Source organism: Heterodontus francisci, chromosome 44, assembly GCF_036365525.1.
Source record: "Heterodontus francisci isolate sHetFra1 chromosome 44, sHetFra1.hap1, whole genome shotgun sequence".
Lineage (NCBI taxonomy): Eukaryota > Metazoa > Chordata > Chondrichthyes > Heterodontiformes > Heterodontidae > Heterodontus > Heterodontus francisci.
The window spans coordinates 14,747,147-14,774,901 of NC_090414.1; the positions used below are offsets into that span (position 1 = coordinate 14,747,147).

A 27,755-nucleotide genomic window follows, 5' to 3' on the forward strand; every position below is an offset into this window, starting at 1 on the left:
CGCCCCCACACACGAGCTTGCCCTTTAGCTCCGCCCCCAGGCACGAACCTTTACCGTTAACACCACTCAAAGATGGCTGTCCGCTTTGTCCCGCCCCCTTGCCTGACGCCGCTTCAGGAGGCCCCGCCTCGAGAGTCAGGAGGGAAAGGGCTGTCGGCGGTCCCTGAGAGTGGGAGGTCATCCCACACATAGGGGCATCTGTGCCCCAGGCAGTGCCAGTACTGAGGGACTACTGCACTGTGGGAGGGTCAGTACTGAGGGAGTGCTGCACTGTCGGAGGGTCAGTACTGAGGGAGTGCTGCACTGTCAGAGGGTCAGTACTGAGGGAGTGCTGCACTGTCAGAGGGTCAGTACTGAGGGAGTGCTGCACTGTCAGAGGGTCAGTATTGAGGGAGTGCTGCACTGTCAGAGGGTCAGTATTGAGGGAGTGCTGCAGTGTCGGTAGGTCAGTACTGAGGGAGTGCTGCAGTGTCAGAGGGTCAGTATTGAGGGAGTGCTGCACTGTCAGAGGGTCAGTATTGAGGAGTGCTGCACTGTCGGAGGGTCAGTACTGAGGGAGTGCTGCACTGTCGGAGGGTCAGTACTGAGGGAGTGCCGCACTGTCAGAGGGTCAGTATTGAGGGAGTGCTGCACTGTCAGAGGGTCAGTATTGAGGGAGTGTTGCAGTGTCGGTAGGTCAGTACTGAGGGAGTGCTGCAGTGTCAGAGGATCAGTATTGAGGGAGTGCTGCACTGTCAGAGGGTCAGTATTGAGGGAGTGCTGCACTGTTGGAGGGTCAGTACTGAGGGAGTGCCGCACTGTCAGAGGGTCAGTATTGAGGAGTGCTGCACTGTCAGAGGGTCAGTACTGAGGGACTGCTGCACTGTGGGAGGGTCAGTACTGAGGGAGTGCTGCACTGTCGGAGGGTCAGTACTGAGGGAGTGCCGCACTGTCGGAGGGTCAGTATTGAGGGAGTGCTGCAGTGTCGGTAGGTCAGTACTGAGGGAGTGCTGCAGTGTCGGTAGGTCAGTACTGAGGGAGTGCTGCAGTGTCGGAGGGTCAGTACTGAGGGAGTGCCGCACTGTCGGAGGGTCAGTACTGAGGGAGTGCCGCACTGTCGGAGGGTCAGTACCGAGGGAGTGCCGCACTGTCGGAGGGTCAGTACCGAGGGAGTGCCGCACTGTCGGAGGTTCAGTACCGAGGGAGTGCCGCACTGTCGGAGGGTCAGTACTGAGGGAGTGCCGCTTTGTCAGAGGGTCAGTACTGAGGGAGTGCCTCACTGTCACCGGGTCAGTACTGAGGGAGTGCTGCACTGTCGGAGGGTCAGTACTGAGGGAGTGCCGCACTGATGGAGGGTCAGTACTGAGGGAGTGCCGCGCTGTCGGAGGGTCAGTACTGAGGGAGTGCCGCGCTGTCGGAGGGTCAGTACTGAGGGAGTGCCGCGCTGTCGGAGGGTCAGTACTGAGGGAGTGCCGCGCTGTCGGAGGGTCAGTACTGAGGGAGTGCCGCTTTGTCAGAGGGTCAGTACTGAGGGAGTGCCGCGTTGTCGGAGGGTCAGTACTGAGGGAGTGCTGCACTGTCGGAGGGTCAGTACTGAGAGAGTGCCGCACTGTCGGAGGGTCAGTACTGAGGGAGCTCCGCACTGTCGGAGGGTCAGTACTGAGGAAGATCCGCACTGTCGGAGGGTCAGTACTGATGGAGTGCCGCGCTTTCGGAGGGTCAGTACTGAGGGAGCTCAGCACTGTCGGAGGGTCAGTACTGAGGGAGCTCAGCACTGTCGGAGGGTCAGTACTGAGGGAGCTCAGCACTGTCGGAGGGTCAGTACTGAGGGAGCTCAGCACTGTCGGAGGGTCAGTACTGAGGGAGTGCCGCGCTGTCGGAGGGTCAGTACTGAGGGAGTGCCGCACTGTCGGAGGGTCAGTACTGAGGGAGTGCCGCACTGTCGGAGGGTCAGTACTGAGGGAGTGCCGCACTGTCAGAGGGTCAGTATTGAGGGAGTGTTGCAGTGTCGGTAGGTCAGTACTGAGGGAGTGCTGCAGTGTCAGAGGATCAGTATTGAGGGAGTGCTGCACTGTCAGAGGGTCAGTATTGAGGGAGTGCTGCACTGTTGGAGGGTCAGTACTGAGGGAGTGCCGCACTGTCAGAGGGTCAGTATTGAGGAGTGCTGCACTGTCAGAGGGTCAGTACTGAGGGACTGCTGCACTGTGGGAGGGTCAGTACTGAGGGAGTGCTGCACTGTCGGAGGGTCAGTACTGAGGGAGTGCCGCACTGTCGGAGGGTCAGTATTGAGGGAGTGCTGCAGTGTCGGTAGGTCAGTACTGAGGGAGTGCTGCAGTGTCGGTAGGTCAGTACTGAGGGAGTGCTGCAGTGTCGGAGGGTCAGTACTGAGGGAGTGCCGCACTGTCGGAGGGTCAGTACTGAGGGAGTGCCGCACTGTCGGAGGGTCAGTACTGAGGGAGTGCCGCACTGTCGGAGGGTCAGTACCGAGGGAGTGCCGCACTGTCGGAGGGTCAGTACCGAGGGAGTGCCGCACTGTCGGAGGTTCAGTACCGAGGGAGTGCCGCACTGTCGGAGGTTCAGTACCGAGGGAGTGCCGCACTGTCCGAGGGTCAGTACTGAGGGAGTGCCTCACTGTCACCGGGTCAGTACTGAGGGAGTGCTGCACTGTCGGAGGGTCAGTACTGAGGGAGTGCCGCACTGATGGAGGGTCAGTACTGAGGGAGTGCCGCGCTGTCGGAGGGTCAGTACTGAGGGAGTGCCGCGCTGTCGGAGGGTCAGTACTGAGGGAGTGCCGCGCTGTCGGAGGGTCAGTACTGAGGGAGTGCCGCGCTGTCGGAGGGTCAGTACTGAGGGAGTGCCGCTTTGTCAGAGGGTCAGTACTGAGGGAGTGCCGCGTTGTCGGAGGGTCAGTACTGAGGGAGTGCTGCACTGTCGGAGGGTCAGTACTGAGAGAGTGCCGCACTGTCGGAGGGTCAGTACTGAGGGAGCTCCGCACTGTCGGAGGGTCAGTACTGAGGAAGATCCGCACTGTCGGAGGGTCAGTACTGATGGAGTGCCGCGCTTTCGGAGGGTCAGTACTGAGGGAGCTCAGCACTGTCGGAGGGTCAGTACTGAGGGAGCTCAGCACTGTCGGAGGGTCAGTACTGAGGGAGCTCAGCACTGTCGGAGGGTCAGTACTGAGGGAGCTCAGCACTGTCGGAGGGTCAGTACTGAGGGAGTGCCGCGCTGTCGGAGGGTCAGTACTGAGGGAGTGCCGCACTGTCGGAGGGTCAGTACTGAGGGAGTGCCGCACTGTCGGAGGGTCAGTACTGAGGGAGTGCCGCACTGTCGGAGGGTCAGTACTGAGGGAGTGCCGCACTGTCGGAGGGTCAGTACTGAGGGAGCTCAGCACTGTCAGAGGGTCAGTACTGAGGGAGTGCCGCGCTGTCAGAGGGTCAGTACTGAGGGAGTGCCGCGCTTTCGGAGGGTCAGTACTGAGGGAGCTCAGCACTGTCGGAGGGTCAGTACTGAGGGAGCTCAGCACTGTCGGAGGGTCAGTACTGAGGGAGCTCAGCACTGTCGGAGGGTCAGTACCGAGGGAGTGCCGCGCTGTCGGAGGGTCAGTACTGAGGGAGCTCAGCACTGTCGGAGGGTCAGTACTGAGGGAGCTCAGCACTGTCGGAGGGTCAGTACTGAGGGAGCTCAGCACTGTCGGAGGGTCAGTACTGAGGGAGCTCAGCACTGTCGGAGGGTCAGTACTGAGGGAGTGCCGCGCTGTCGGAGGGTCAGTACTGAGGGAGTGCCGCACTGTCGGAGGGTCAGTACTGAGGGAGTGCCGCGCTGTCGGATGGTCAGTACTGAGGGAGTGCCGCACTGTCGGAGGGTCAGTACTGAGGGAGTGCCGCACTGTCGGAGGGTCAGTACTGAGGGAGCTCAGCACTGTCAGAGGGTCAGTACTGAGGGAGTGCCGCGCTGTCAGAGGGTCAGTACTGAGGGAGTGCCGCACTGTCGGAGGGTCAGTACTGAGTGAGTGCCGCGCTGACGGAGGGTCAGTTCTGAGGGAGTGCCGCGCTGTCGGAGGGTCAGTACTGAGGGAGTGCCGCGCTGTCGGTGGGTCAGTACTGAGGGAGCTCCGCACTATCGGAGGGTCAGTACTGAGTGAGTGCTGCACTGTCGGAGGGTCAGTACTGAGGGAGTGCCGCGCTGTCGGAGGGTCAGTACTGAGGGAGCTCCACACTGTCGGAGGGTCAGTACTGAGGGAGCTCCGCACTATCGGAGGGTCAGTACTGAGTGAGTGCTGCACTGTCGGAGGGTCAGTACTGAGGGAGTGCCGCGCTGTCGGAGGGTCAGTACTGAGGGAGCTCCACACTGTCGGAGGGTCAGCACTGAGGGAGTGCCGCACTGTCGGAGGGTCAGTACTGAGGGAGTGCCGCGCTGTCGGAGGGTCAGTACTGAGGGAGCTCCGCACTATCGGAGGGTCAGTACTGAGGGAGTGCCGCGCTGTCGGAGGGTCAGTACTGAGGGAGCTCCACACTGTCGGAGGGTCAGCACTGAGGGAGTGCCGCACTGTTGCAGGGGGGATGGGGCGGTTTGGTGCTGAGGAGGCGCTGCACTGTCGGAGGGGCCAATATTTATCCCTCAATCAGCAATGCCAGAAGGAGATAATTGCTGCATAACAGTGACTCTTTAAAAGTAATCAATTAATTGTGAAGTGCTTTGCGATATTCTGAGCTATATAAAAATGCCGAGATGAGCTTCTGACCTCCTATTCATGCCATCCTTAAGACCGGCTGTTTCCACTGCTTTAATATTGCCCGACTTCACCCCGTCTCAGCTCATCTGCTGCTGAAACCTTATTCATGCCTTCGTTACCTCTCTGTGTAACCTCATCAGAGGGTTGCTAACATGCCTTATGTTTTGTTGCTGTGGGGCAAGGCGAGGAGGCAAGCCCCAGGAATTACCTCAGTCGGTACAGAGATTGAACTCTACGCTGTTGCCGTTATTTCGCACCACAGTCCCACCATCTAGCCAACTGAGCTAACCGGCCTCTTCATTAGCTCTAGACTTGATTATTCCAACGCACTCATGGCTGGTCTCCCATTTGCTAGCCTCCGTCAACTCGAGGTCATCCAAAATTCTGCTACCCGTGTCGTAACCTGCCTCAAGTCCAGTTCCCCTGTCACCCCTGTGCTCACTGACCTCCATTGGCTCCCATCTTGATTTTAAATTTCTCATCCTTGTTTTCAAATCCCTCCGTGGCCTCGCTACCTCCCTATCTCTGAAATTCCCTCCAGCCCCACAACCCTCCGAGATCTCTGGGCTCCTCTAATTCTGGCCTCTTGAGCATCCCTGATTTTAATCGCTCCACCATTGGCGGCCATGCCTTCAGTTGCCCGGGCCCCAAACTCTGGAATTCCTTCCCTAAACCTCTCCACCTCTCTCTCCTTTAAGACGCTCCTTAAAACCTACCTCTTTTACCAAGCTTTCAGTCATCTGATCTAACATCTCCTCATGTGGCTCCATGTCATTCTTTACTTTATAACACTCCTGTGAAGTGCCTTGGGACGTTTTATTATGATAAAGGCACTATATAAAAATGTTGTTTTTCTTTTCAACAGTTATTTGTTGATGACACATGTTGGAACTCCAAACTACTGGCAGACAGAAGTGCCCATCCCAATATCAAAGGGGAACAATCTCCAGCATGTACGAAGTGAAGCTGCTTTATATTTTTTTAAAGATTTGTTGAGCATTGCACAGCCTGTTTAAACATCAGGTAATCTTATATGAACGTCAGGCAAACGGACAATGATGTTTCCACTTAATGGGTATCCAACATTAGATGCCACACAACAACTTGTATTTATATAGTGGCTTTAATATAAATAAAATGTCCCAAGGCCCTTCACAGAGCATTATAAAGCAACACTTGACACCAAGTCACATAAGGAGATATTGTGGCCAAAAGCTCAGTCAAAGAGGTGTGTTGTAAGGAATGTCTTAAAGGAGGATAGAGAGGTGGAGAGGTTTAGGGAGGGAATTCCAGAGCCTAGGGCCCAGGCAGCTGAAGACATGGCCACCAATGGTGGAGCGATTAAAATCGGGATGCTCAAGAGGCCAGAATTGGAGGAGCGCAGTTATTTTGGAGGGTTGTGGGGCTGGAGGAGGTTACAGAGATAGGGAGGGGTGAGGCCATGGAGGAATTTGAAAAAAGGATGAGAATTTTAAAATCAAGGTATTGCTTAACCAAGAGCCAATGTAGGTCTGCGAGCACAGGGGAGATAGGTGAACTGGACTTGGTGTGAGTAAGGACACGGGCAGCAGAGATTTGGATGACCTCAAGTTGATGGAGGGTTGAATGTGGGAGGCCGGCCAGGAGTGCATTGGAATAGTCAAGTCTAGAGGTAACATAGGCATGGATGAGGGTTTCAGCAGCAGATGAGCTGAGTGGGGGCAGAATTGGGCAATGTAAAGATAGGTGGAAAGACAGACTGGCCAAGAGAGTGTGGGAAAATGGCGCACTGACACGGAACACAAAAGTCCGAGTGTATCAAGCCTGTGTCCTCAGTACCTTGCTCTACGGCAGCGAGGCCTGGACAACGTATGTCAGCCAAGAGCGACGTCTCAATTCATTCCATCTTCGCTGCCTCCGGAGAATCCTTGGCATTAGGTGGCAGGACCGTATCTCCAACACAGAAGTCCTCGAGGCGGCCAACATCCCCAGCATATACACCCTACTGAACCAGCGGCGCTTGAGATGGCTTGGCCATGTGAGCCGCATGGAAGATGGCAGGATCCCCAAGGACACATTGTACAGTGAGCTCGCCACTGGTATCAGACCCACCGGCCGTCCATGTCTCCGCTTTAAAGACATCTGCAAACACGACATGAAGTCCTGTGACATTGATCACAAGTCGTGGGAGTCAGTTGCCAGCGATCGCCAGAGCTGGCAGGTAGTCATAAAGGCAGGGCTAAAGTGTGGCGAGTCGAAGAGACTTAGCAGTTGGCAGGAAAAAAGACAGAAACGCAAGGGGAGAGCCAACTGTGTAACAGCCCCGACAACCAATTTTATCTAGAGCACCTGTGGAAGAGTCTGTCTCTCTAGTATTGGCCTTTCTTGCCACTCCAGGCACTGCTTCACAAACCACTGACCACCTCCAGGCGCTTACCCATTGTCTCTCAAGACAAGGAGGCCAAAGAAGAAGAAGATACACAGGTGGAAATGGTCTTTGTGATGGCATAACTATGTGGTTAGAAGCTCAGCTCCAGGTCAGATATGACACCAGGGTTGCGAACAGTCTGGTTTTGTTGCCAGGGAGAGGGATGGAGTCAGTAGCTAGAGAGTGGAGTTTGTGACAGAGACCGAAGACAATGGCTTCAGTCTTCCCAATATTTAATTGGAAGAAATTTATGCTCATTCAGTACTGGATGTTGGATTTAGCAACAGTCAAATGAGGTGGGTGGTGTGGTTGAGCTGGGTGTCATGAGTGTACATGTGAAAACTAACTGTGTGCTTTCGGATGATGTCACCGAAGGGCAGTGTGTAGATGAGAAATAAGTGTTATGGACTGGTGGGAAATGGCGTGGCTGGTTTCCACTGGTCACCTCCCAACTGACCGCAGATAGAAGGTAAAGGGTAAGAGGTGTTAAGAGTTCAAGGTGTAAAAACCGTTTTCAGGAAAAACGTGAGGGATCCCCTTGGAAGGTAAGTTTTAAACTTGCGGGCTTGTTTGCTGGTCGTCTTGCTCTTGCTGGGTTGCTGAAGTCTCCTGGCAGTCAACACTTCAGTTCAAAGACAGTGCTGGTATTTCTTCATTCAATTTTCACAGGTGGAGGAGTTGTTCAAAAGGCACTCTCTCATTTCTCTGCTGCAATTGGTTGCGAACTCGTCTCAGCAGGGTTCACCTGCTGGAATTGATCTCTCTCTCTCAATCTTGTGCTGGAATTAAAGGTGGCTTTTGATGGTCTCTCTGTGACTGGAGATCCCAGACTGATGTTTTTGATGATCTGATGACTGATGCCTGCCCTTGTTCTCCAAAAGGTAAATTCATAAAGTGTTGGTTTTGCCCATGTGACTTTAGGCTTTCGGTTCCTGAGGGGCTATACAATGGCTTTTGATCTCAGCCCATTTTGATAAGATGAGGGATGTTCACACTTTATTGTACTGATTGTAGCTGGAGATGGAGCATCTGCCAATGCCTTTGTTTGAGCTCACATTCATGTGTGATAGAATCATAGAAAGTTTAAGGCACAGAAAGATGCCACTTGGTCCATCGTGTCTGTGCCGGCTGAAAAATGATCGAACTATTCTAATCCCACCTTCCAGCATTTAGTCGGTAGCCCCGCACATTACGGCACTTGAGGTGCATATCCAGACTCCTTTTGAATGAGTTGAGGATCTCTGCCTCAACTACCCTTTCAGGCAGTGAGTTCCAGATCCCAACCACTCTCTGGGTGAAAAAGTTTTTCCTCATCTCCCCTCTTATTTTTCTACCAATCACTTTAAATCTACGCCCCCATGTCACTGACTTTTCTGCGAAGGTGAATAGACCCTTCACCTCCACTCTATCCAGGCCCCTCAAAATTTTGTACATTTCAATCAGATCTTCCCTCAGCCTTCTCTGTTCCAAGGAGAACACCACCAGCCCATCCAATCTTTCCTCATAGCTGCATTTTTCCAGTCCTGGCAACATCCTCGTAAATCTCCTCTGTACCCTCTCTAGTGCAATTACATCCCTCTGTAATGAGGTGACCAGAACTGCACACAGTACTCAAGTTGTGGTCTAACCAATGAGTTATACAGTTCCAGCATAACCTCCCTGCTCTTGTATTCTATATCTCAGCTAATAAAGGAAAGGATTCCATATGCCTTCTTAACCACCGTATCGACTGGTCCTGCTACCTTCAGGGATCTGTGGACATTCACTCCAAGGTCCCTCATTTCCTATACACTTCTCAGTATTTTCCCATTAATCGTGTATTCCTTTGCCTCGTTTGACCTCCCCAAAAGTGATGAGCTGTTTAATTTCAATGCAGACGGGGCTAATGAGTTTTAGTACTAGCAGACTTGAATGTGTATTTCAGTGCTGGGGAAGGTATGTGTAATGTGACTTTGTCCTCCATTTTGGTGAAGGAAAGTCTTTTTAAATTGTTCTGTTCTTTATAACTCTTTGGTTTATTTTGTATTTCTGTCGCTGTACTTGCTGTGAGCGTGACAGGGCCAAAGCTAGGTCCTTGGGCGACACCAAAGGTAACAGTGTATGAGCAAGAAGAGAAGCCATTGTAAGTGATATTCTGGCTACTATAAGAATGGAACCAGATGAGTGCTGTCCTACCCAGCTGGATGACGGTGGAGAGATGTTAGAGGAAGATGGTGTGGTCAACCCTGTAGACATGTTTGTCACAGTCACTTGTGTCTTTGATAAGAGCTATTTCGGTAATGAGAGAGGGCAGAAACCAAATTGGAGGGATTCAAACATGGAGTTCCAGGAAAGATGGGCATGGATTTGTAGGGCGACAACACGTTCAAGGACTTTGGAGAAGAAAGGGAGGTTTGAAGATCAGGGGAGTGGGGTGGGGAGGTTGGGGGGAGTAGCGGCGTTAGAGGATGGGTTTTTGAAGAGAGGGGTGATGACATTGACGAAGGAGAGAGCAACAGTACCTGAGAAGAAAGAAGTGTTAACAATATCAACGAACACGGGGACCAGGAGGAGCAGGTCAGCAGTTTAATAGGAATAGGGTTGAGGGAGCAGTAGGTGGGTCTCATAGGGCATGAGGGGATATAGAAGAGAAACTAAAGAATGATGTGAGTTCAAGCCTGGGGCAGGGGATCTTTCAGAGAAAGTTTGGCCTGGTGGGTAGGGGAAGTGAGGGAGGTGGCAGAGGCAGCTAATTGAATGGTATCAAACATAGTTACATGTGCTCCTTGCACTTTTTGTTGGAGATACAGCCGGCTCCAGGGACGGACTGATGGGCAGATGAGTAGCCAAAGCCCCCGGGATGCCCCTCACTGCGGGTAACGAGGGGGCTTGGGAGTGCGGAGCGCTTCTGGCCGAGCTGACCCCCGTTCGGCCGGAACTGCTCATCAGACCCAGGCCCCGAAACCCTCCTCGGGAGCCGGTCTCGCACAACTCCGTGCGGAGGGGTTTCCTGTACGGGCAGCTCCTGCACAGTCTGCACTTCCTCGCCCTCGTCAGCTGGCCAGACACTCCCTGGTGGACCGTGTTGCCATCTGGCAGCGAGGGGAAACCCCGGTGGCGGTCTCTCTACGCGGGAGTCCTCCCCCTTTACATCGGGGACCTGGGGTGGAGGGTGCTGCACAGGGCAGTCCCGTGCAATCGACTTTTAAGCAGGTTCACAGACTCCCAGACCGTCTGTAATTTCTGCGGCCTGGACGAGTCCGTGTTCCACGTAAATATGGAGTGTGAGATTGCAGCCCCTGTTTGCATATTTAAAGGGGCTGCTCCTCAAGTTTTGACTGCACTTCAGACCCACGCTCCTGATCTTTGGGCACCCAGTGCGGAGGGGCGTGGGCCGGGAGGAGGATCTCGTCATCGGTCTGCTCCTGGGCCTGGCCAAGGTGGCAATTTACAGGTCCAGGCTGCGGGCCGTCGGGGGGTCAGTCCGCCCTGATTGCCTGCTCCTCTTCCGCGGTTACGTTCGCGCCCGGGTATCCCTGGAGAAAGAGCATGCCATGTGCACCGGTACACTTGAGGCCTTCCGCGACCGGCGGGCACTGCAGGGACTGGAGTGCATCATCAACGCCGAGAATGGCATTTTAATTTGACTTTTGTTTTATTTATCTGTTGTAGTAAAGTTGTTTTATAAAATGTATATGGGGCGCCTGAGGAATAAAGGCCTCCTCAACAAAAAAATAGATAAACAAAGGCCACCTTAAAGAAAACAAAAAGGGGTTAGATACAGGGTAAAGCTCCCTTTACACTGTCCCCATAAAAAAGAAAAAAAAACGGGGTTAGATACAGAGTAAAGCTCCCTCTACACTGTCCCATGAAACACTCCCAGGGCAGGTACAGCACAGGTTATATACAGAGTAAAGCTCCCTCTACACTGTCCCAACAATGAGTTGCAGCCTCTCTGTGTGTGGCCTTTTATATTCTATCTCGCACATAGTGTGCTGTACTGGATTCGAGATTGTTCCAGACTCTTACACATAGACCCTTACAACCTGCCCTCAGTCTGGGTTAGGTACATACCTAATTCACAGAGAAGAAGGAGCGGTTGCTGGCCCATTTTACCCCCCTGGCCTCTCCCCCTTTGTGTCTTATGTCCTTACTTGTGCATCTGATGTTTCACAAATTTGAGATGTGGGATCTCAGCTCAGGCCTCAATGAACCACAATGTATCTTTAAAAAAACGGGTTAGATATGGAGTAAAGCTCCCTCTACACTGTCCCCATCAAATACTCCCAGGGCAGGTACAGCATGGGATCTGCTACTGCCTGATTGAGGACTGCTGCGTGCACAACGAGGTTCAGCCAACTGTGGACTTTGTGCTGGAGGCTGGAGTCTGTGCAGTTGCTGCAGTGAGGGAGAGACGGACTGAAAGGAAGATTTTTCCACTTATTTTGGCAACAAGGGAAAGGAACAGGAAGACAAAGGAACTGAAAGCTCTTCTGTGAGTTTGGTTTAAGATTGAAGTCTCTTTTATTTAATTGTTGGAGGGGGGAAAGAAGAAGACCCAGGGTGAGGCTGCCTGTCTCAGTAGGGCGCTCCTGTGTTGTTACCACCAAATAGGGAGCTCCCTTCCCACCCTAACCATTTGGCTTGGGACAGCGGGAGCTACCCAGGTGAAGAGACTTTATTGTTATTTTGATAACATTGGGAAAAGTGTGTGCCTGAGCAGCTTCAGCTGTCCCAGGTGAAAACATCACCCTGCTCCAACCAGAAGACCAGCGATAAGACTGCTCTGTAATTTTGCAGCTGCAAAAGACTGATTTCTCCTAGCCTTCCTCTCCCTCAGCCTCTTCCCCTTTGCCTCTAAATCCTTGTAGTATTAATTTATTGTTATATTTGATAATTGTTTATCCCCTCTCTCTCAACAAATGGTGGGTGTAACTCTTCTGCCCCATGGCTTCTCAGTCCTCTCCGGTGGCAGGGCCTTCCTATGTTGCAGCAGCTGCTGCGGTTGTTCTTGTTGCCCCGTCTCCTTTCAAGCTTTTGACAACAAAGTTTGGGGTGAAGAGTTACGCCCACTTAGATATGACAATTGAGGCATGCGTAAAAGCATTGGCCGAAGTTGTCAGCCCCTCGGCCATTGTTGCAGCCTCAAAAATGTATGGAAAGGCAGTGTTTTTCCTGAAGACCAAGCGGGTGGTGTCCCTGGCCCTGAGTAAGGTGCTTACTGTGGGGGGGACTTTCCTGCCAGTGGACCCTCGGGGGGCCACTGCGCAGCGAGTAATGTTATCCAATGTCCAGTCCTTTATTCCTGGCAAGCTCCTCCTCCCCCACCTACACCATCTGGGGGAGGTGAGGTCGGGGATCACCCCAATCTCGCTCGGTCTTCGGGAAAACAGCCTCTGGCATGGGTACTCCTCCGCCGCTAGTTATTTATGCAGCTGGCACGGGAGGAGGTCTCAGTAGGCCACTTCATAGAGCTCAGAAACAGGCCCTTCGGCCCATCGTGTCTGTGCCGGGCATCAAGCACCTAACTATTCTAATCCCATCTTCCAGCACTTGGCCCGTAGCCTTGTATGCTATGGCGTTTCAAGTGCTCATCTAAATACTTCATAATGTTCCTGCCTCTACCACCTCTTCAGGCAGTGCATTCCAGATTCCAACCACACTCTGGGTGAAAAAATGTTTCCTCAAATCCACTCTGAACCGCCTGCACCTTACCTTAAATCTTTGCCCCCTCTGCTAAGGGAAAAAGTTTCTTTCTATCTAACCTATCAGTGCCCCTCATAATTTTATATACCTCAATCATATCTCCCCTCAGCCTTCTCTGCTCTAAGGAAAACAACCCTAGCCCTTTCAGTCTCTCTTCATAGCTGAAATGCTCCAGCCCAGGCAACATCCTGGTGAATCTCCTCTGCACCCTCTCCAGTGCAATCACATCCTTCCTATAGTGTGGTGCCCAGAACTGTACAGTACTCCAACTTCAATGCGGAGTTCCGGGGGTGGCCTACCGCATCTTCTAGACCTCGGACGGGGCACGGTGCAATGCTTGCAAGGGGGTGGGGCATGTTCGTATGAACTGCCCCAACCTCCCAGCCACCACCTCCACCTCCTCCCACTCCACCTACACCTGCAACAACCACCGCTCAGGCAGTTCTGGAGGCCGTGGTCTTCACGGCCTACAGCGGGGAGGGAGAGACACATCCGGGTGGAAAGAAGGCGCGGCGCAAAGCAAAATACTCAAAGGTGCATCCCCTGGATGAGATAAAACATCCTGAGCTCAGCCATAGGCCTGATCCAGGGGAGCTCACCTGCCCCGCAGCTGAGCTCGGGCCCAAGGGATCTGGGCGGGGGGGGGTGGTGAGGATGTAGAAGCAGAGACCTCTACTGCGATGGAGGTCTCTTAGCCTCCGCACCCCTCCTGGAATAACAGCAGGAGGGGCCCCTCCTCTGAAGAGGGCCAGGATTTGCCAGCACCATTAGAGCCTCAAGCCCTGGGTAGCAACCCTCTGCCCCTCAGGGTGGAGGGGGGGGGGGGGAAGAAATGCTGCTATAACTTTGGCAAGTCCCAATGAGGTGGGGAGTGGTAGGGGAGACTGTGGACCCCACGGGAGAACTCTCTCTGCCTTGGGTGTCCTGGTTGGGAGCGAGACCTGTGAGGTCAACCCTTCCAGCAGCCTGGTGCTGCCACCCAGAATGTGCCCGACCCCAGAGGCCAATTTGCGTAGTTCCCCATCTGCAGGGCCTATGGGCGCTGGCGGGGCGGGAAATGGCCCCCTCTCTCCACCTCTGGTCCCGGCTCCGGGTGGATTTCAGGAATCGGGAACTACTGTTTCCCCTGGGCCGCTCACTGGCATGGGGACGGAGGTCGAGGAGGGGTTCCTGAACCGCTGGTGCCCATAGGCTCCAGTTCCATCGATCCTGGTGGTGAGATGGTGACGGAGGTGGGGACCAGTTGGCACGGCCACGACATCCGCCCCACAGAATGTGATGGATATGTCGGCCGCTGGCGGTGACAACCCGGAGGAGGATGGGGACCAGTGTGGGGCACGGAGGGTGATCTTCAATCCATCGCCAGTGAGGCGGTGGAATCCCTCGTGCCTCCTACCAAGTCTCCTCTCATCCCCACCGTGGACCTCCGGGACTTCCTTGCGGCATGCAGGGGTTGCTGCAATAAAGTTCAGCTGGCCCTCAGCCGGTGGTCGAGTTTGGCGCTGACCATCCAGTCCGTCCGTGTTGCCCTCAAGAAGTGGGGGGTGGGAAAGGGTGCGGGCATGAAACTGGCTGAGAGGCGCCGGTTTAAAGCGTTCTTCAAAGGGTTGTTAGGGGAGTGGAAGGCCAGGAGCACTTCCACTCCCTTCTCTCAGTGAGGTGTTGGTGACAGGATCAAAATACTTTTGACATGAAGATAACCATAGCCAGCTTCAACATCAACGGCAGCAGGTTGTCTCTCCACAGATTTCACAATCTCTCAGTCCTCAAGGAAGGGAGATATGCAATGAGCTTTCTGCAGGAAACCCACACCATTCTGGGACACAAAGACACCTGGCTCCTGGAGTGGCAGGGTGGGGTCTACATGAGTCACCTCACCCCTATTTCTAGTGGGGCGACTATCTTGTTGGCCCCAAGTTTTTAGCTGGAGATCTTAGGGGTCAAGGAGCTTGTGCCGGGCCGCTTGCTCCACCTTGCCACTCACCTGGGTAGCGTGCTGCTCCTCTTAACGTTCCGCACACAGGCCCAGTGCGTTGCAAGCGTGCTTCTTTAAAGAAGTGTCCACTCTCTTGAGCTCTATCGATAGCAGCGAGTGCATCATCCTTGGGGGGATTTTAGCTGTACCCTCAAGGTAAGGGATCGCTCATGTCCCCAGCGCAGCCAAGCATCGGTTGAGAAGTTGAGGGAACTGATCAGCTCCCTCAACTTGGTGGGCATCTATCGGAATCTCCATCCCGACTCCAGCGCCTTCACATGGAAGTCTGGAGGAGGAGGTTCTTGAAACAACCGCCTCTGCATTTCGCAGGCATACGCCTCCTGCGTCTCGGCGGCCTTCATTTTGCTGGTGCAGTGCTCGAACCACGGGGTCCACGTACTGGCAGTTGATCAACCGTCTGCTGGAGGACGAGCAATTCCAGGACTCATTCTGTCAATTCTGGGCCGACTGGAGAAGGAAGCAGTGGGGGGTTCCTCTCCTTGAGGCTGTGGTGGGATGTGGGCAAGACTCACATCCGTGTCTTCTGTCAGGAGGTTGATCAAGAGGCTTGAAGCCGAGATCCGGTGTCTGGAGAGGGTGGTGCTCGACTTGGAGTCACGCCTCAGTCATGTCATCGCGGACCTGGCCCTGTGGCAGGCGTACAAAGGGAAGAAGGGTGTGCTGAGGGACCTGCAGCTTCTAGGGCCCTGAGTCGCGGATCCAGATCCTGGAAGATTTAGATCGCGACTCACCTTTCTTCTACTGACTGGAAAAATGGCGGGGGGGAATCCGTAAGTAGCTCTTTGAGCTGCTGGCCGATGATGGATCCTCTGTCATGGATCCAGAGGGAATGGGCCTTTTGGTGCATTGTCCTCTCCGGATCCATCCAGCGAGGTCCGACTTTTATATCCTGCCGCAGAATGTCTGGTCAAAGTTAACGGGTCCTTCTTCGCTTTGGGAGAGGAGTGCGTCAGGGATGCCCCATGTCCGGCCAATTATATACCATCTGCATGGAGCCATTCCTGTGCCTGCTTCACAGGAGCATGGCGGGTTTGGCTCTGCGCGGGCCGAGCATGCAGGTTGTCCTCTCAGCCTGGGTAGCGTGCTGCTCCTCTTTGTCAACGTTCCGCACATCGATGACGTGTTCCTCACAGTAACAGATCCCGTTGACTTGCGGAGGATGCGCGAGTGCCAGCAGACCTTTTCTGCCACGAGGATCAATTGGAAGAAATTTTCCAGACTCCTGGTGGTGGGTAGGCTCCCTGCAGGTGGAGTAACATCTTTTGCGTGGAGCATCATGCAACTCCTCTATCTGGGAGTCCACCTTCGCCCCTCAGGAAGCCTGGCCGGCAAACTGGCAGGAGTTGGAGGCGAAAGTCACCACTCGGCTAGGGCGCTGGACAGGACTGCTCTGAGTGCTTTCCTAAAGGGGCCGTGCGCTGGTCATAAACCAACTGGTGGTCTCGATGCTGTGGTACCGGTTGGTCACTTAGGCCCTGCCGCCTACATTTGCCACCAAGATCCAGAAGAAGCTCATCGATTTCCTCTGGGGCAAGGGGAAACACTGGGTCTCTGCCGTGGTCCTGAGTCTCCCGATTGAGGAGGACGGCCAGTCGCTATTGTGCATCCGCATCCAGGCTGCGACTCTCCGCCTTCAGACCCTGCAGAGATACCTGTATGTTGAGTGTCCTCCCAGATGTGTGTGCTGGCAACATATTTTTTCCACCGGGGCACTGCCTTCAAGACGACACATAGCACCCGGCGGTGAATGTTAGCTGCGCCTCTCTGAGGGAGTTGCCTGTCTTTTACCAGGATCTATTCAGAGACTGGAACATGGTCACCTCCAGTCAGGGTGCTCCCCCACCGGCGGAGAAGAGCGCCTTGGCCGTCTGGGCGGCAGGCTCCGGGGACGGACCGACAGGTGGAGGAGTAGCCGAAGCCTCCTAGACACCCCTCACTCTGGGTGACGAGGGGGCTCAGGATTGTGGAGCACTTCCGGCTCAGCCGGAACTGCTCATCGGACCCAGGCCCCGAAACCCTCCTCGGGGGCCGGTCCCGCACAACCTGAACCGCTTCTCGAATATGCCGTCTGTGCCATTCCTCACCACGCGGAGGGGTTTCCTGTATGGGCTGCTCCTGCACACTTTCCACTTCCTCGCTTTCGTCTGCCACCCGGACATGCCGTGGCGGTCCGCATTGCCATCTGGCGGCGAAGGGAAACCCCAGTGGAGGTCCTCCCCTTTTACATCAGGGACCTGGGGTGGAGGGTGCTGCACAAGGCAGACTGTTAGTAGGTTCACGGACTCCCAGACCCCCTGTAATTTCTGTGGCCTGGAAAGTCCGTGTTATATATATATATATATAGTGTGCGAGGTTGCAGCCCTTCTTTGAGTATTTAAAGGGGCTGCTCCTCAAGCTTTGTTTGCACTTCAGCCCCACACTCCTGATCTTCGGGCACCGGGTGGGGAGGGGGATGGGCCAGGAGGGGGAATCTCATCCATCGGTCTGCTCCTGGGCCTAGCTAAAGTGGCAATTCACAGGTCCAGGCAGTGGGCCATCAGGGTGTCCATCCGCCCTGATTGCCTGCCCCTCTTCCAAGGTTACAGTCGCACCCGGGTGTCCCTGGAGAAGGAGCATGCTGTGTCTGCCGGTTCACTTGAGGCCTTCTGTGAGCAGCAGGCACCGCAGTGGCTAGAGTGCATCATTGATGAGAGAATTGCATTTTAGTTTGAGTTTTTGTTTTATTTATTTGATTTTAATAGTTATTTTTATAAAATGTATATAAAGGGGGCCTGAGAAATAAAGGTCCCCTCGACAAAAATAAATAAAAGGGACATGGGGTATAAAGGCCACCTATAATAAAGGGTTTAAAAAAAAAAAACGGGTTAGATACAGAGCAAAGCAAACATTTCCGGGGCTGAGTTGCCAGGGCTTCCAGGCTCTTAGCAAGAAATAAAAGGTTGTAGTTATGAAGAAAATCTGCAAGTGTTGGGCGTTCGTTTAAACTAGAATGGGGAAGGTGAAGGGGGGATATCATTGTGGTTACAAAATTGGGAAACGTTTGAGAGGGTGAATAGTGAAGGTTTGTTTCTACGGGTTAAAGAATTGGTCACAAGTCAAGATCGACAGGATCATCAGTAGGAGAATGAAAGAGCAAGTTAGAAGAAATATTTTTACACAGGTTATTAGAATGTGGAATTTGCTTTGCCCGCAGAGAGTGATTGAGGCAGAGACTGGAACATCGGAACTCGATATGGGTTACAAAAGCATACAACAACTTGCATTTATACAGCAACTTTAATGTAGGAAAAACATAGCAAGGTACTTCTCAGGAACGTTATCAAACAAAATTTGCCACAGAGCCACATGGGATGTTCGGGCAGATGACCAAAAATCTGATCAAAGAGGTAGGTTTTAGGGACTGTCTTAAAGGAAGAAAGCGAGGCAGAGAGGTGTAGGGAGGGCATTCCAGAGCTTAAGTCCCAGGCAGCTGAAGACATGGCCACTAATGGTGGAATGATGAAAATCAAGGAAGCTCAAGGAGGCCCGAATAGGAGGAGCGCAGAGATCTCAGAGAGGTTGTAGGGCAGGAGGAGGTTACAGAGATAGGGAGGGAGAGGTGAATCAATGGAGAGATTTGAAAAGTAGCAAGAGAATTTAAAAATTGAGATCTTGTTGGACCAGGAGCCAACGTAGGTCAGTGAGCACAGGAGTGATAGCAGGGAAAGAGGATTGGAGAGCTCCAGTTGAACAGTTAACATCAACATTGGTGATGGGTCAAATGGCTTCCTTCTGTTTTGCATTCTATGTTCTCTATAATTCCGTATAGCCCATGGACCACAGTTTGGACATCCATGGTATACCTGAAAACTGAAAGAGCTCAGGTTTCCTGGGGAGCAGTCAGCATAGTTTTAGGAATAATACGCCATGTCCTACATGCCTACTGGAGTCGTTTGAGTCTCCAGTTCAGGAATTCTCACCACTCATCTGGATGGGAGCAGCCACCATGACATTCAAGAAGCTCGACACCGTCCAGGGCAGAGCAGTTTTCCTGATCGGTGCCCCGGTCACTGGCGCTCTGTTGTTGCAGTGTATACGAGCCAAAGGTTACTTCAACACCCGCCTACCCTGTGATCTCCACCACCGAGGCCAAGAGCAGCAACACCATGGGAACACCACCACTGACAAGTCACACACCATCCTGGCTTACATAGAATATACAGCACAGAAACAGACCATTCGGCCCATCTGCTCCGTGCTGATGCTTATGCTCCACACGAGCCTCCTCTCAGCCCCTCTTCATCTCACCCCATCAATATATCTTTCTATTCCTTTCTCCCTCATGTGTTTATCCAGCTTCCCCTTAAATGCTATTAGCTTTGAACAGTCCATATTGGACATCAACTATCATCATCATTGGGTCAAAATTCTGAAAATCCCTCCCGAACAGCACTGTGGAAGCACCTTCACCATATGGAACACAATGGTACAGGAGCAGGAGTAGGCTATTCAGCCCGTTGAGCCTGCTCTGCCATTCAATTAGATCATGGCTGATCATCTACCTCAACGCCACTTTCCCATGCAATCTCCATATCTCTTGATGTCATTAACATCCATATATCTATCGGTTTCCGTCTTGAACCTGCTCAATGATTGAGCTTCCACAGCCCTCTGGGCTACAGAATTCCAAAGATTCATCACCCTCTGAGTGAAGAAATTCCTCCTCATCTCAGTCTTACATGGAATGCCCCTTATTAAGGGGCAACTAGGGACAGGCAATAAATGCTGGCCTTGCCAGCAACACCCACATCCTGGGAACGAACAAAATTAATTTCCCTTTGAAACAAATTAGGGGCCATAAATAGAAGGTAGTTACTAATGAATCCAATATGGATTTCAGGAGAAACGTCTTCCCAGAGAGTGGTGAGAATGTGGAACTCACTATCACAGGGAACAGTTAAGCCAACAGATGCATTTGAGGAGAAGCTGGATGAACATGAGGGAGAAAGGAATAAAAGGATATGGGGGTGGTGGAGATGAAGAGGGGGTGGGAGGAGGCTCATGCGGAGCATAAATGCCGGCATGGACCAGATGGGCCGAATGGCTTGTTTCTGTGCTGTGAATACAGTGTAAAATCGATGTTAAAAAAAAGGTTGGACTCTTTTTAACTGTTTCAGATTTGAAAACATCCTGTTCAAGAGAACGGAATTTCAGCAACAGAAATAAAACGTCACATCTGCCATTTCCTAAGCACCCAAAATTCTCAAAAAGGTCATTTACTGGAAAGCCAATCAAAACAGGATGCGAGTAGGCGTTGGCTTGTGGGCAGGTATCAAGACTCCAGCTGCGAGTATGTAGAGCCGGTAGGAAGCTGTAAATTCTTTCAGCAGAGCAACTTTGACGTACTTGTCTTGCTACGGTACCTGTTTGATGTGCAGTGGCGGCTCACACCTTCGTTTAACCACTGCGGGAATTTTTCCTTGTAAAACCACTCGCACTTTTTTTTCTACTTTTCGTAAATGAGCCGTTTTTGAGTTTCTGGGGGGTTTTTTTTCTTTCCGAGGCAAATCTTTTTTTTTCCCTCAACAACATTTAAGACTTATTTTTAATCACAGGTTTCGAGCTGCTTGGTGTGTGACACTAGCAGACAAGATCTCCCCCGCATTCTCTCACTGGCATTCGCACCCACAAATGTGGCCTGCATCGACCAGAGAAGGCCAATAGGAGACCTAAAATTGGAGGCCCGTTGACGTTCAAGATCTTCACCCAGTGCGTTAACCCTCCCGTCCCCCAAGTGCCTTTACCCTCCCATCTAAATTCATCCTGCCAGAAAGAGCAAACAGTTAACATGGTCTGAAATTTTTTTATTTGTTTCATCTAAACTCCATAAAAGGATCCATATCTAAATTGGATTTCCACCATTTATACATTAATTTTACAAAATGAAGATATGTTTTACAGAGGTAAAGAACAGTGTAGAGCTTACTCCTGTTTAGTGTATAATTTCATTGACAAAGAACTGTTTCTTTAATGCTGCAAGCTCCCTCAGCTCCTCCTCTGAGTAAACTCCAGCACATACATCTCTACATCTGAACGACATGGGCAGTTCCCATGCAGCACTATATGTCATCTATCTTGTAAGCTCCAGGAATTAATACACACAAACCCCACAACCACATGGGGGAAACTGTTATAGGATCTCACAGCACAGGAGGAGGCCATTGTGTCTCTGCCAGCTCTTTGAAGGAGCTTTCCAATTAGCCCCACTCCCCTGTTCTTTCCCCATAGCCCTGCAAGTTTTTCCTTTTCAAGTATACATCCAATTCCATTAAAGTTACTATTGAATCTGCTTCCACTGCCCTTCTAGGCAGTGCATTCCAGATCACAACAACTCGATGGATTAAAAAACTCTCATCACCCTTTCCCCGGTTCTTTTGCCAATTATCTTAAATCTGTGTGCTCTGGTTTCGGATCCTCCTGCCCATGGGAACAGTTTTCCCCTGTCTACTATAGCAAAACCCTTTTTAATTTTGAACACCTGTATTAAATCTGCCCTTAACCATCTCTGTTCTAAGGAGAACAATCCCAGCTTCTCCAGTCTCTCCACATAACTGAAGTCCCTCCTCCCTGGTCCCATGCACCTCTCGTTTCCTCTCCAAGGCCTTTACATCCTTCCTAGTGTGATGCAGTGGAAATACAGAGCTCGAGCAGGCCATTTGACTCCAGCCATCTGTATTGGTACCTCAAGCACCAGTCCAATGAGTGGCTCTTTGGGATAGCTACTGAACCAAAGTAGTTTGAAGTAATTGGGAGTTGAATTCTTAACTAACGCTCCAGTAGACTAGGCCTATATTCCCTGGAGTTAAGAATGATAGGTGATCAAATTGAAACACATAAAATTCTTCATGGGCTGGACAGGGTAGAGGCTGGGGAATCTCGAACACGGTGTCACAGTCTCAGATTAAGGTGTTGGCCATTTAAGACTGAGATGAGGAGAAATTTCTTCACTCAGAGGGTTGTAAATCTTTGGAATTCTCTACCCAAGAGAGCTGTGGATGATCAGTCGAGTATAAATCGATAGATTAATGGAATTAGGGATATGGGGAAAGTGCAGGAAGGTGGAGGCACAGGTTCAGGGTAATTGGCAAAAGAAGCAATGGCGACATGAGGAAAAACTTTTTCACGCAGCGAGTGGTTAGGAACTGGAATGCACTAAACTGGAGTTGTTCTCCTTAGAACAAAGCAGATTGAGGGGAGATTTAATAGAAATGTACAAGATTATGACAGGCTTAAGTTAGACAGGGAAAACGTTCCCATTAACTAATGGTACATGGACTAGGGGACACAGATTGAAGTTTGGGCAAGAGATGCAGGGGGAATATGAGGAAGAACTTTTTTATGCAGCAGGTAGTAACAACATGGAACTCGCTTTCCACAAGAGCGGTGGAAGCAAAGACAATCAAAACTTCAAAAGGAAATTGGACGGCCACTTGAAGGAAAAAGACTTTCAGGACTACGGCGATTGAGCGGGGGAGCGGGACTGACTGAATGGCTCCCCGGAGAGCCAGCCTGGACTCGATGGACCAAATGGCCTCCTCTGTGCTGTGACTATTCTGTGATTCTGATTCTGTGAGTTGAGGTAGCCATGATCTTAATGAATGGCGGAGCATACCTGAAGGGCCAAATGGCCTACTCTCAGTTCTCACTGAGTCAGCCAGCGGTGCTAAAGATTCAGGCCCGTGATGTCTTGCAACATGGCAATGGAAATTTCTTCAGGAAACTAATTTCAGTGGGAACTGCAAGGTTGACCCCACTCTGGGATGGATCACAGTGCTGTATGGCTGCAGCTGGGCTTGCTGGGAAGAGAAACCATGTTTCATCCCATCTCTCTCCTCGCACGACCCCCACAACTAAATAAGCCAACTTGTATTTTCAACAGGAGGCCATTCAGCCCCTTCTGCCATTCAGTTTGATCATGGCTGATCTGTATCTCAACTACCTTCCTTGGTTTCATGACCCTTAATACCCTTGCCGAACAAAAATCTATGAATCTGTTCTGAGATTTTCAATTGACCTCCAACCTTAATGGTTTTGTGGGGGAAAGAGAGTTCCAGATTTCCCAGAGCATTTGTGTGAAGGAATGCTTCCTGACATCAGCCCTGAACGGCCTGGCTCTAATTTTAAGCTCTGTTAAGTCTGCAACAGCAAGCTCAAGCTGTCTATGTGCACTGCACTATCCACCCACTTGCATCTGAGACACTGGATTGAAATAGATTTTTGAATGAAAAAAAAAATACAAAGCACATTTGAGACAAAGTTTTAAATGTAGTGCGCTGGTACGAAAGGCAGAGGAAACAGACTCTCTCAGGGTTCATAAACCTGAGACTAGCCATGGATTGAGCATTGCCCCATTCTGGGAGGCGCAAATCACTTGCACGTTCTCAACAGCTTCCTTCACTCAATGAACCAAGAGCAAAGCATGTTCTCACTGTTGGACCTTTTCAGTGAGTGGAGAGACAAAAAGACTTCATGCAGTTTTAAAGAACACACGTACAATTCATGCAGTCTGCCTTTCCTGCCACAGGACCTCACCAAAGTGCTCTGGAAATTTTCTAAACAAATCGCACTGGAACGACAATGTTTGAAACACTAGGCAGCAGGAACTCAGTCCTACACTGTGACTCTGGCTACACTTCGAAAGTACTTCATTGGCTGTGAAGCCCTTTGGGACATCCAAAGGAGCTATCGAAATGCAAGTCCTTTCTCTCTTGCAATCTCAGGTCACTTGGACTCAGCGTCGTTAAGCTCTTACATTAGTTCTAAAGTAGGGGCACCAGGTCAGAGTCGAGCTCACCAGAGTCTTGTCTGCTTTTGAACAGTGCCTACTGAATGTATGCAGTAACCCCCCCCCCCCCCTCTAGTATGTCATCACTTCCATCCCACTCCAGTCTTCAGACAGAAAGTCTGTCACGTCGACCTGCTGTTTGTTGACTAGAGCAGTGCTGGTCGCCGTCAGCAGGGCACACTGTGTTTCATGCTGCTGAACTACCTGCTTCCACTGTTTCAGCTCGTCCCTCAGGGTCTGGATTTCTTTCTTCAAGGAGGCGTTCTCTCTTTCCAGTTGCTCATATTCCTGGGGAGTAAAACAAGAGCTCGTCACCGAGAGGAGGTTTGTTTTAAAAAAGAATACAACGACTGGCCATTCTCTTTCCCCCGCCTGCTCCAGTACATTGCCCGTCACTGTGTGTTGGGATGGGTCACTGTGCCATACTGTACCAGTCTGTGGGATGAGCCCACACTGCATGGCAGCTTTCGCTAATTCTAATAGTTAGCGGTGAGTTAAAGGGAATTTTCAGCCTGTAACCTCCGACCTTTCAAATGCAGCTTCTTATCTATCCCTGACTTCCTCTGACAGAACAGCTGAGTGTAAATTGAAATGCAGCTCCTTTCAGTTTAGGCCATTTGTGGCAGAAGGGACATTCGATGAATGGGTTGCGTCTGTCTCTGCCCCTCTGTTTCAAGCGTGCTGTATTTTCTCACAGACCCTGCAGCTCACCAACAATGTCCTGTGGAGGCAGGGGTGGGGGGCTGGGGGGGATGGATGAGTGGAAAAAGGTGATGCAGACACCTGCTGCCCTGCAGCGCCTCGTCCAACTGGCCATTTCGTGTGTCGCTCCCGACGGCCGCTGTCGGCAGGATATTCAACCGCAGAGGGCATCACAGCTGAGCCCACTCTCACCCACCAGCCACATGCACACACAGGCTCCAGTCGGGGATGATCAACAGAAGCAGGCAAAGCAGCCCCTTAGGGCCGAGCCTTTCTGCACACCATGTTATCATTTCCAGTGAGATCAGCTAAGCAGGAATCACACCAGAGGGATCAAATGCAGGACCCTGTTGGGCAGTGTGGCTGCACCAGGTACCATCTTTGACCCACTACGGCGAGGGGGTGGGGAAATCTCAATTTACTGTCTCAGCTTCAGAACTGATAATAGCGAAGGTCAGTCAGTTAGAAACAAGCGGACGTGATCAGAGGTAATAAACCACTCTCTCTCTCACAGCTACAGCGCTCTGTGTTACTAACCACATCACTGCAAGTATGTCTCAACTCCAAACACAGGACATCAAGTCTGCATGCAAAAAAACCATCAGAGATTAGAATTATACAGCAAGCTCAACTGTTGTCGAGAGTGAGACAGTGAGTGAGCTTCTGCAAAGCTGTATGCAGATATTATGGAGATTAAATTCCATATAACCTACACAGATCACTATCTGTGCTTTTGAAATCTGTCACCTTAGTGGAAAGAGCAGAGAGTGAGTGAGGGGGAATTAATTGGATAGCTCTTTCAAAGAGCTGGGACAGACACATTGGGCTGAATGGCCTCCTTCTGCGCTGCAAGATTCTGGTGGAGGACACGAGCAAAGCAGACCTGGAGCGTGTACGAGCCGGCGCCAACACGAAGCCGGACTCCAGCCTGTCAACGTTCATTACCTGGTGTAGACAGTCCGCTCTCTGCGTCTGCTTCTGTCGACTTTTCTGGGCAGCAATTCGGTTCTTTTCTCTTCGTCTTAGTTTTTTATCGTCCCCCTCATAATCCTGGAATACATCAGGAGAAAGGTTACTGATCGTAGGATCATGGGCGTGGGTCACCTCTCCCTCCCCAAAACTGTACCTCGCGTTGTCAAAGTGCTTTCTCAGGTGGTAATTCCAACTTTACAGGCTACGTGGCTGGTGGCAATGGAACCTATCCCACTGCTCTTCCATCCACCATGTTAAGAGACCTTTAGAACTTGCACTTTTCACATCCTCCAGACTGCCCAAAGCACTTTGCCTACATTGCTACAGGTGAGTTCATCAGTTGCAGCCAATCTGCTCACAAGCAGCAATTGAAGTAAGTGAGTATAAATATTGGCCCCAAGACAGAAGGGAAAACTCCCCCCACTCGGTCTACATCAAATAGCAGCCATGGGATCTTTTACGTCCACCTGAGAGAGCAGATGGGGCCTTGGTTTAACGTCTCAATCCAAAAGACAGCACCTCCGACAGTGCGGCTCTCCCTCAGCACTGCCCCTCTGACAGTGCGGCGCTCCCTCAGCGCTGCCCCTCCGACAGTGCGGCGCTCCCTCAGCGCTGCCCCTCCGACAGTGCGGCGCACCCTCAGCGCTGCCCCTCCGACAGTGCGGCGCTCCCTCAGCGCTGCCCCTCCGACAGTGCGGCGCTCCCTCAGCACTGCCCCTCCGACAGTGCGGCGCTCCATCAGCGCCGCCCCTCCGACAGTGCGGCGCTCCCACAGGGCTGCCCCTCCGACAGTGCGGCGCTCCCACAGGGCTGCCCCTCCAACAGTGCGGCGCTCCCTCAGCGCTGCCCCTCTGACAGTGCGGCGCTCCCTCAGCGCCGCCCCTCCGACAGTGCGGCGCTCCGACAGTGCGGCGCTCCCTCAGGCCTGCCCCTCCGACAGTGCGGCACTCCCTCAGCGCCGTCCCTCCGACAGTGCGGCGCTCCCTCAGCGTCGCCCCTCCGACAGTGCGGCGCTCCCTCAGCGCTGCCCCTCTGACAGTGCGGCGCTCCATCAGCGCCGCCCCTCCGACAGTGCGGCGCTCCCTCAGCGCCGCCCCTCCGACAGTGCGGCGCTCCCTCAGCGCCGCCCCTCCGACAGTGTGGCGCTCCCACAGGGCTGCCCCTCTGACAGTGCGGCGCTCCCACAGGGCTGCCCCTCCGACAGTGCGGCGCTCCCTCAGGGCTGCCCCTCCGACAGTGTGGCACTCCCTCAGCGCCGTCCCTCCGACAGTGCGGCGCTCCCTCAGCGTCGCCCCTCCGACAGTGCGGTGCTCCCTCAGCACTGCCTCTCCGACAATGCGGCACTGCCTCAGTGCTGCCCTGAGAATGTTGATGTGGATTATGGAGTGGGGTTCAAACCCGCCACTCTCTGACACAGAGGGAAGTGAATGCCACCAAGTGCATCACTGCTGTCACTCAACAGAACCAGGATATCCAGCACACATTTCCCTGATGTTGCTGTGCAGCCACTTCCATCTTCATACCTTAGTGGATGGCAGGAGCCCCTGATTTCAAAAGCACAAATACCACTCCCCCCCCCCCCCCCCCCCCGCCCCCCTCCGAACTCACCAAAGCCCCAGATCAGTGCAAACCATCAGGATATAAGGAGAGAGGGCATGAGAGTCGTTTGCGTTACCTTTTCAGAATTCTGGCTGGAGTCGTCCGTTTCAAACTCCGGGGAGAAATCCAGGGCAGTAGCAGCCATGCTATAATGCGAGGGAAAGTTATGTAACCTCATAAAACTTGCGAGGGGAGCACACACGGTGCAAATGGAGCAGAGAAACGAGAGGCAGGTTCTTCCTCCAGGGACAGGAGGCTTCTGTCACTTAAGCTGGAGGAGCTCTCTCTCTGCAAAGAAGCCAGCCCAGCTTCCCTTTATTGGAAGCTTCAGTTTCATTTTATTGTAAGCCGTACCCTCTGCAGCTGACAGGGAAACATAGGACGCGTTGCAAGAAGTCACATGGCTGGGAAAGTCCCACAGATCCCTCCCACGCCTCTACTCAAGTCTCTCTATTTTTGCATTGTCCGGCACGGCCACCCACCAGTAGAGTTTAAAATAGTGGCGAAAAAAAAACCTTTTGTGCAAGCTGGTAAAATCCTGGAAATTAAGCGAGAATTTCAGCAGAACGAGCCCTCAATCAAAAAGAAACAAATATGCGTGTATCAGTTCAGTATTTTTGTTAAACTCAGCAAGTTCTGATCTGGAATGTGGTGGAAGTAGATTCAACAGCCACTTTCAAAAGGGAATTGGATAAATAAATAAAAACTTGCATTTAGAAATGTCCTCCACGCAGCCAGTAAAGTACTTTTTCAAGTGTGGTCACTGTAACGTGACAATGGTTTCTCAAATCTTTTTGGTTGAAAGACTCTTTTTCAAATGGATTAGTAATCACCGACCCCCACTTGGATTACAATACTA

The 27,755-nt window shown here is 52.1% G+C and overlaps 2 protein-coding genes across 5 annotated transcripts in view; both read right to left on the reverse strand.

Annotated features, from left to right (window-relative positions):
• The window catches only part of LOC137356083 (membrane-anchored junction protein), a 141,685-nt gene extending 117,779 nt beyond the window's left edge, over positions 1–23,906 (reverse strand). For all 4 annotated transcript variants that reach the window (XR_010970993.1, XM_068021891.1, XM_068021894.1 and 1 more), the window contains exon 1: positions 23,828–23,906. The gene's annotated coding sequence lies outside the window, so the exon portion shown is untranslated. The remainder of the gene's footprint in view (positions 1–23,827) is intronic.
• LOC137356087 (basic leucine zipper transcriptional factor ATF-like 3) lies at positions 18,100–27,280 on the reverse strand. The gene is made up of 3 exons (XM_068021897.1): positions 26,973–27,280; positions 25,271–25,375; positions 18,100–23,911 (listed from the first exon to the last, which is right to left on the reverse strand). The coding sequence occupies exons 1-3, from the start codon at positions 27,072–27,074 to the stop codon at positions 23,696–23,698; spliced, it is 423 nt and encodes a 140-aa protein (XP_067877998.1). The 5' UTR covers positions 27,075–27,280; the 3' UTR covers positions 18,100–23,695.
• Positions 27,281–27,755: the final 475 nt, after the last annotated feature.

Coding starts and splice junctions, on each gene's coding strand:
- LOC137356087 (XM_068021897.1), bottom strand. CDS start 27,074: ATGAGGTTACATAACTTTCCCTCGCATTATAGCATGGCTGCTACTGCC. Junction 25,376..26,972: donor CCAGCCAGAATTCTGAAAAG/GTAACGCAAACG, acceptor GATGTATTCCAG/GATTATGAGGGGGACGATAA. Junction 23,912..25,270: donor GAGCGGACTGTCTACACCAG/GTAATGAACGTT, acceptor TTTACTCCCCAG/GAATATGAGCAACTGGAAAG.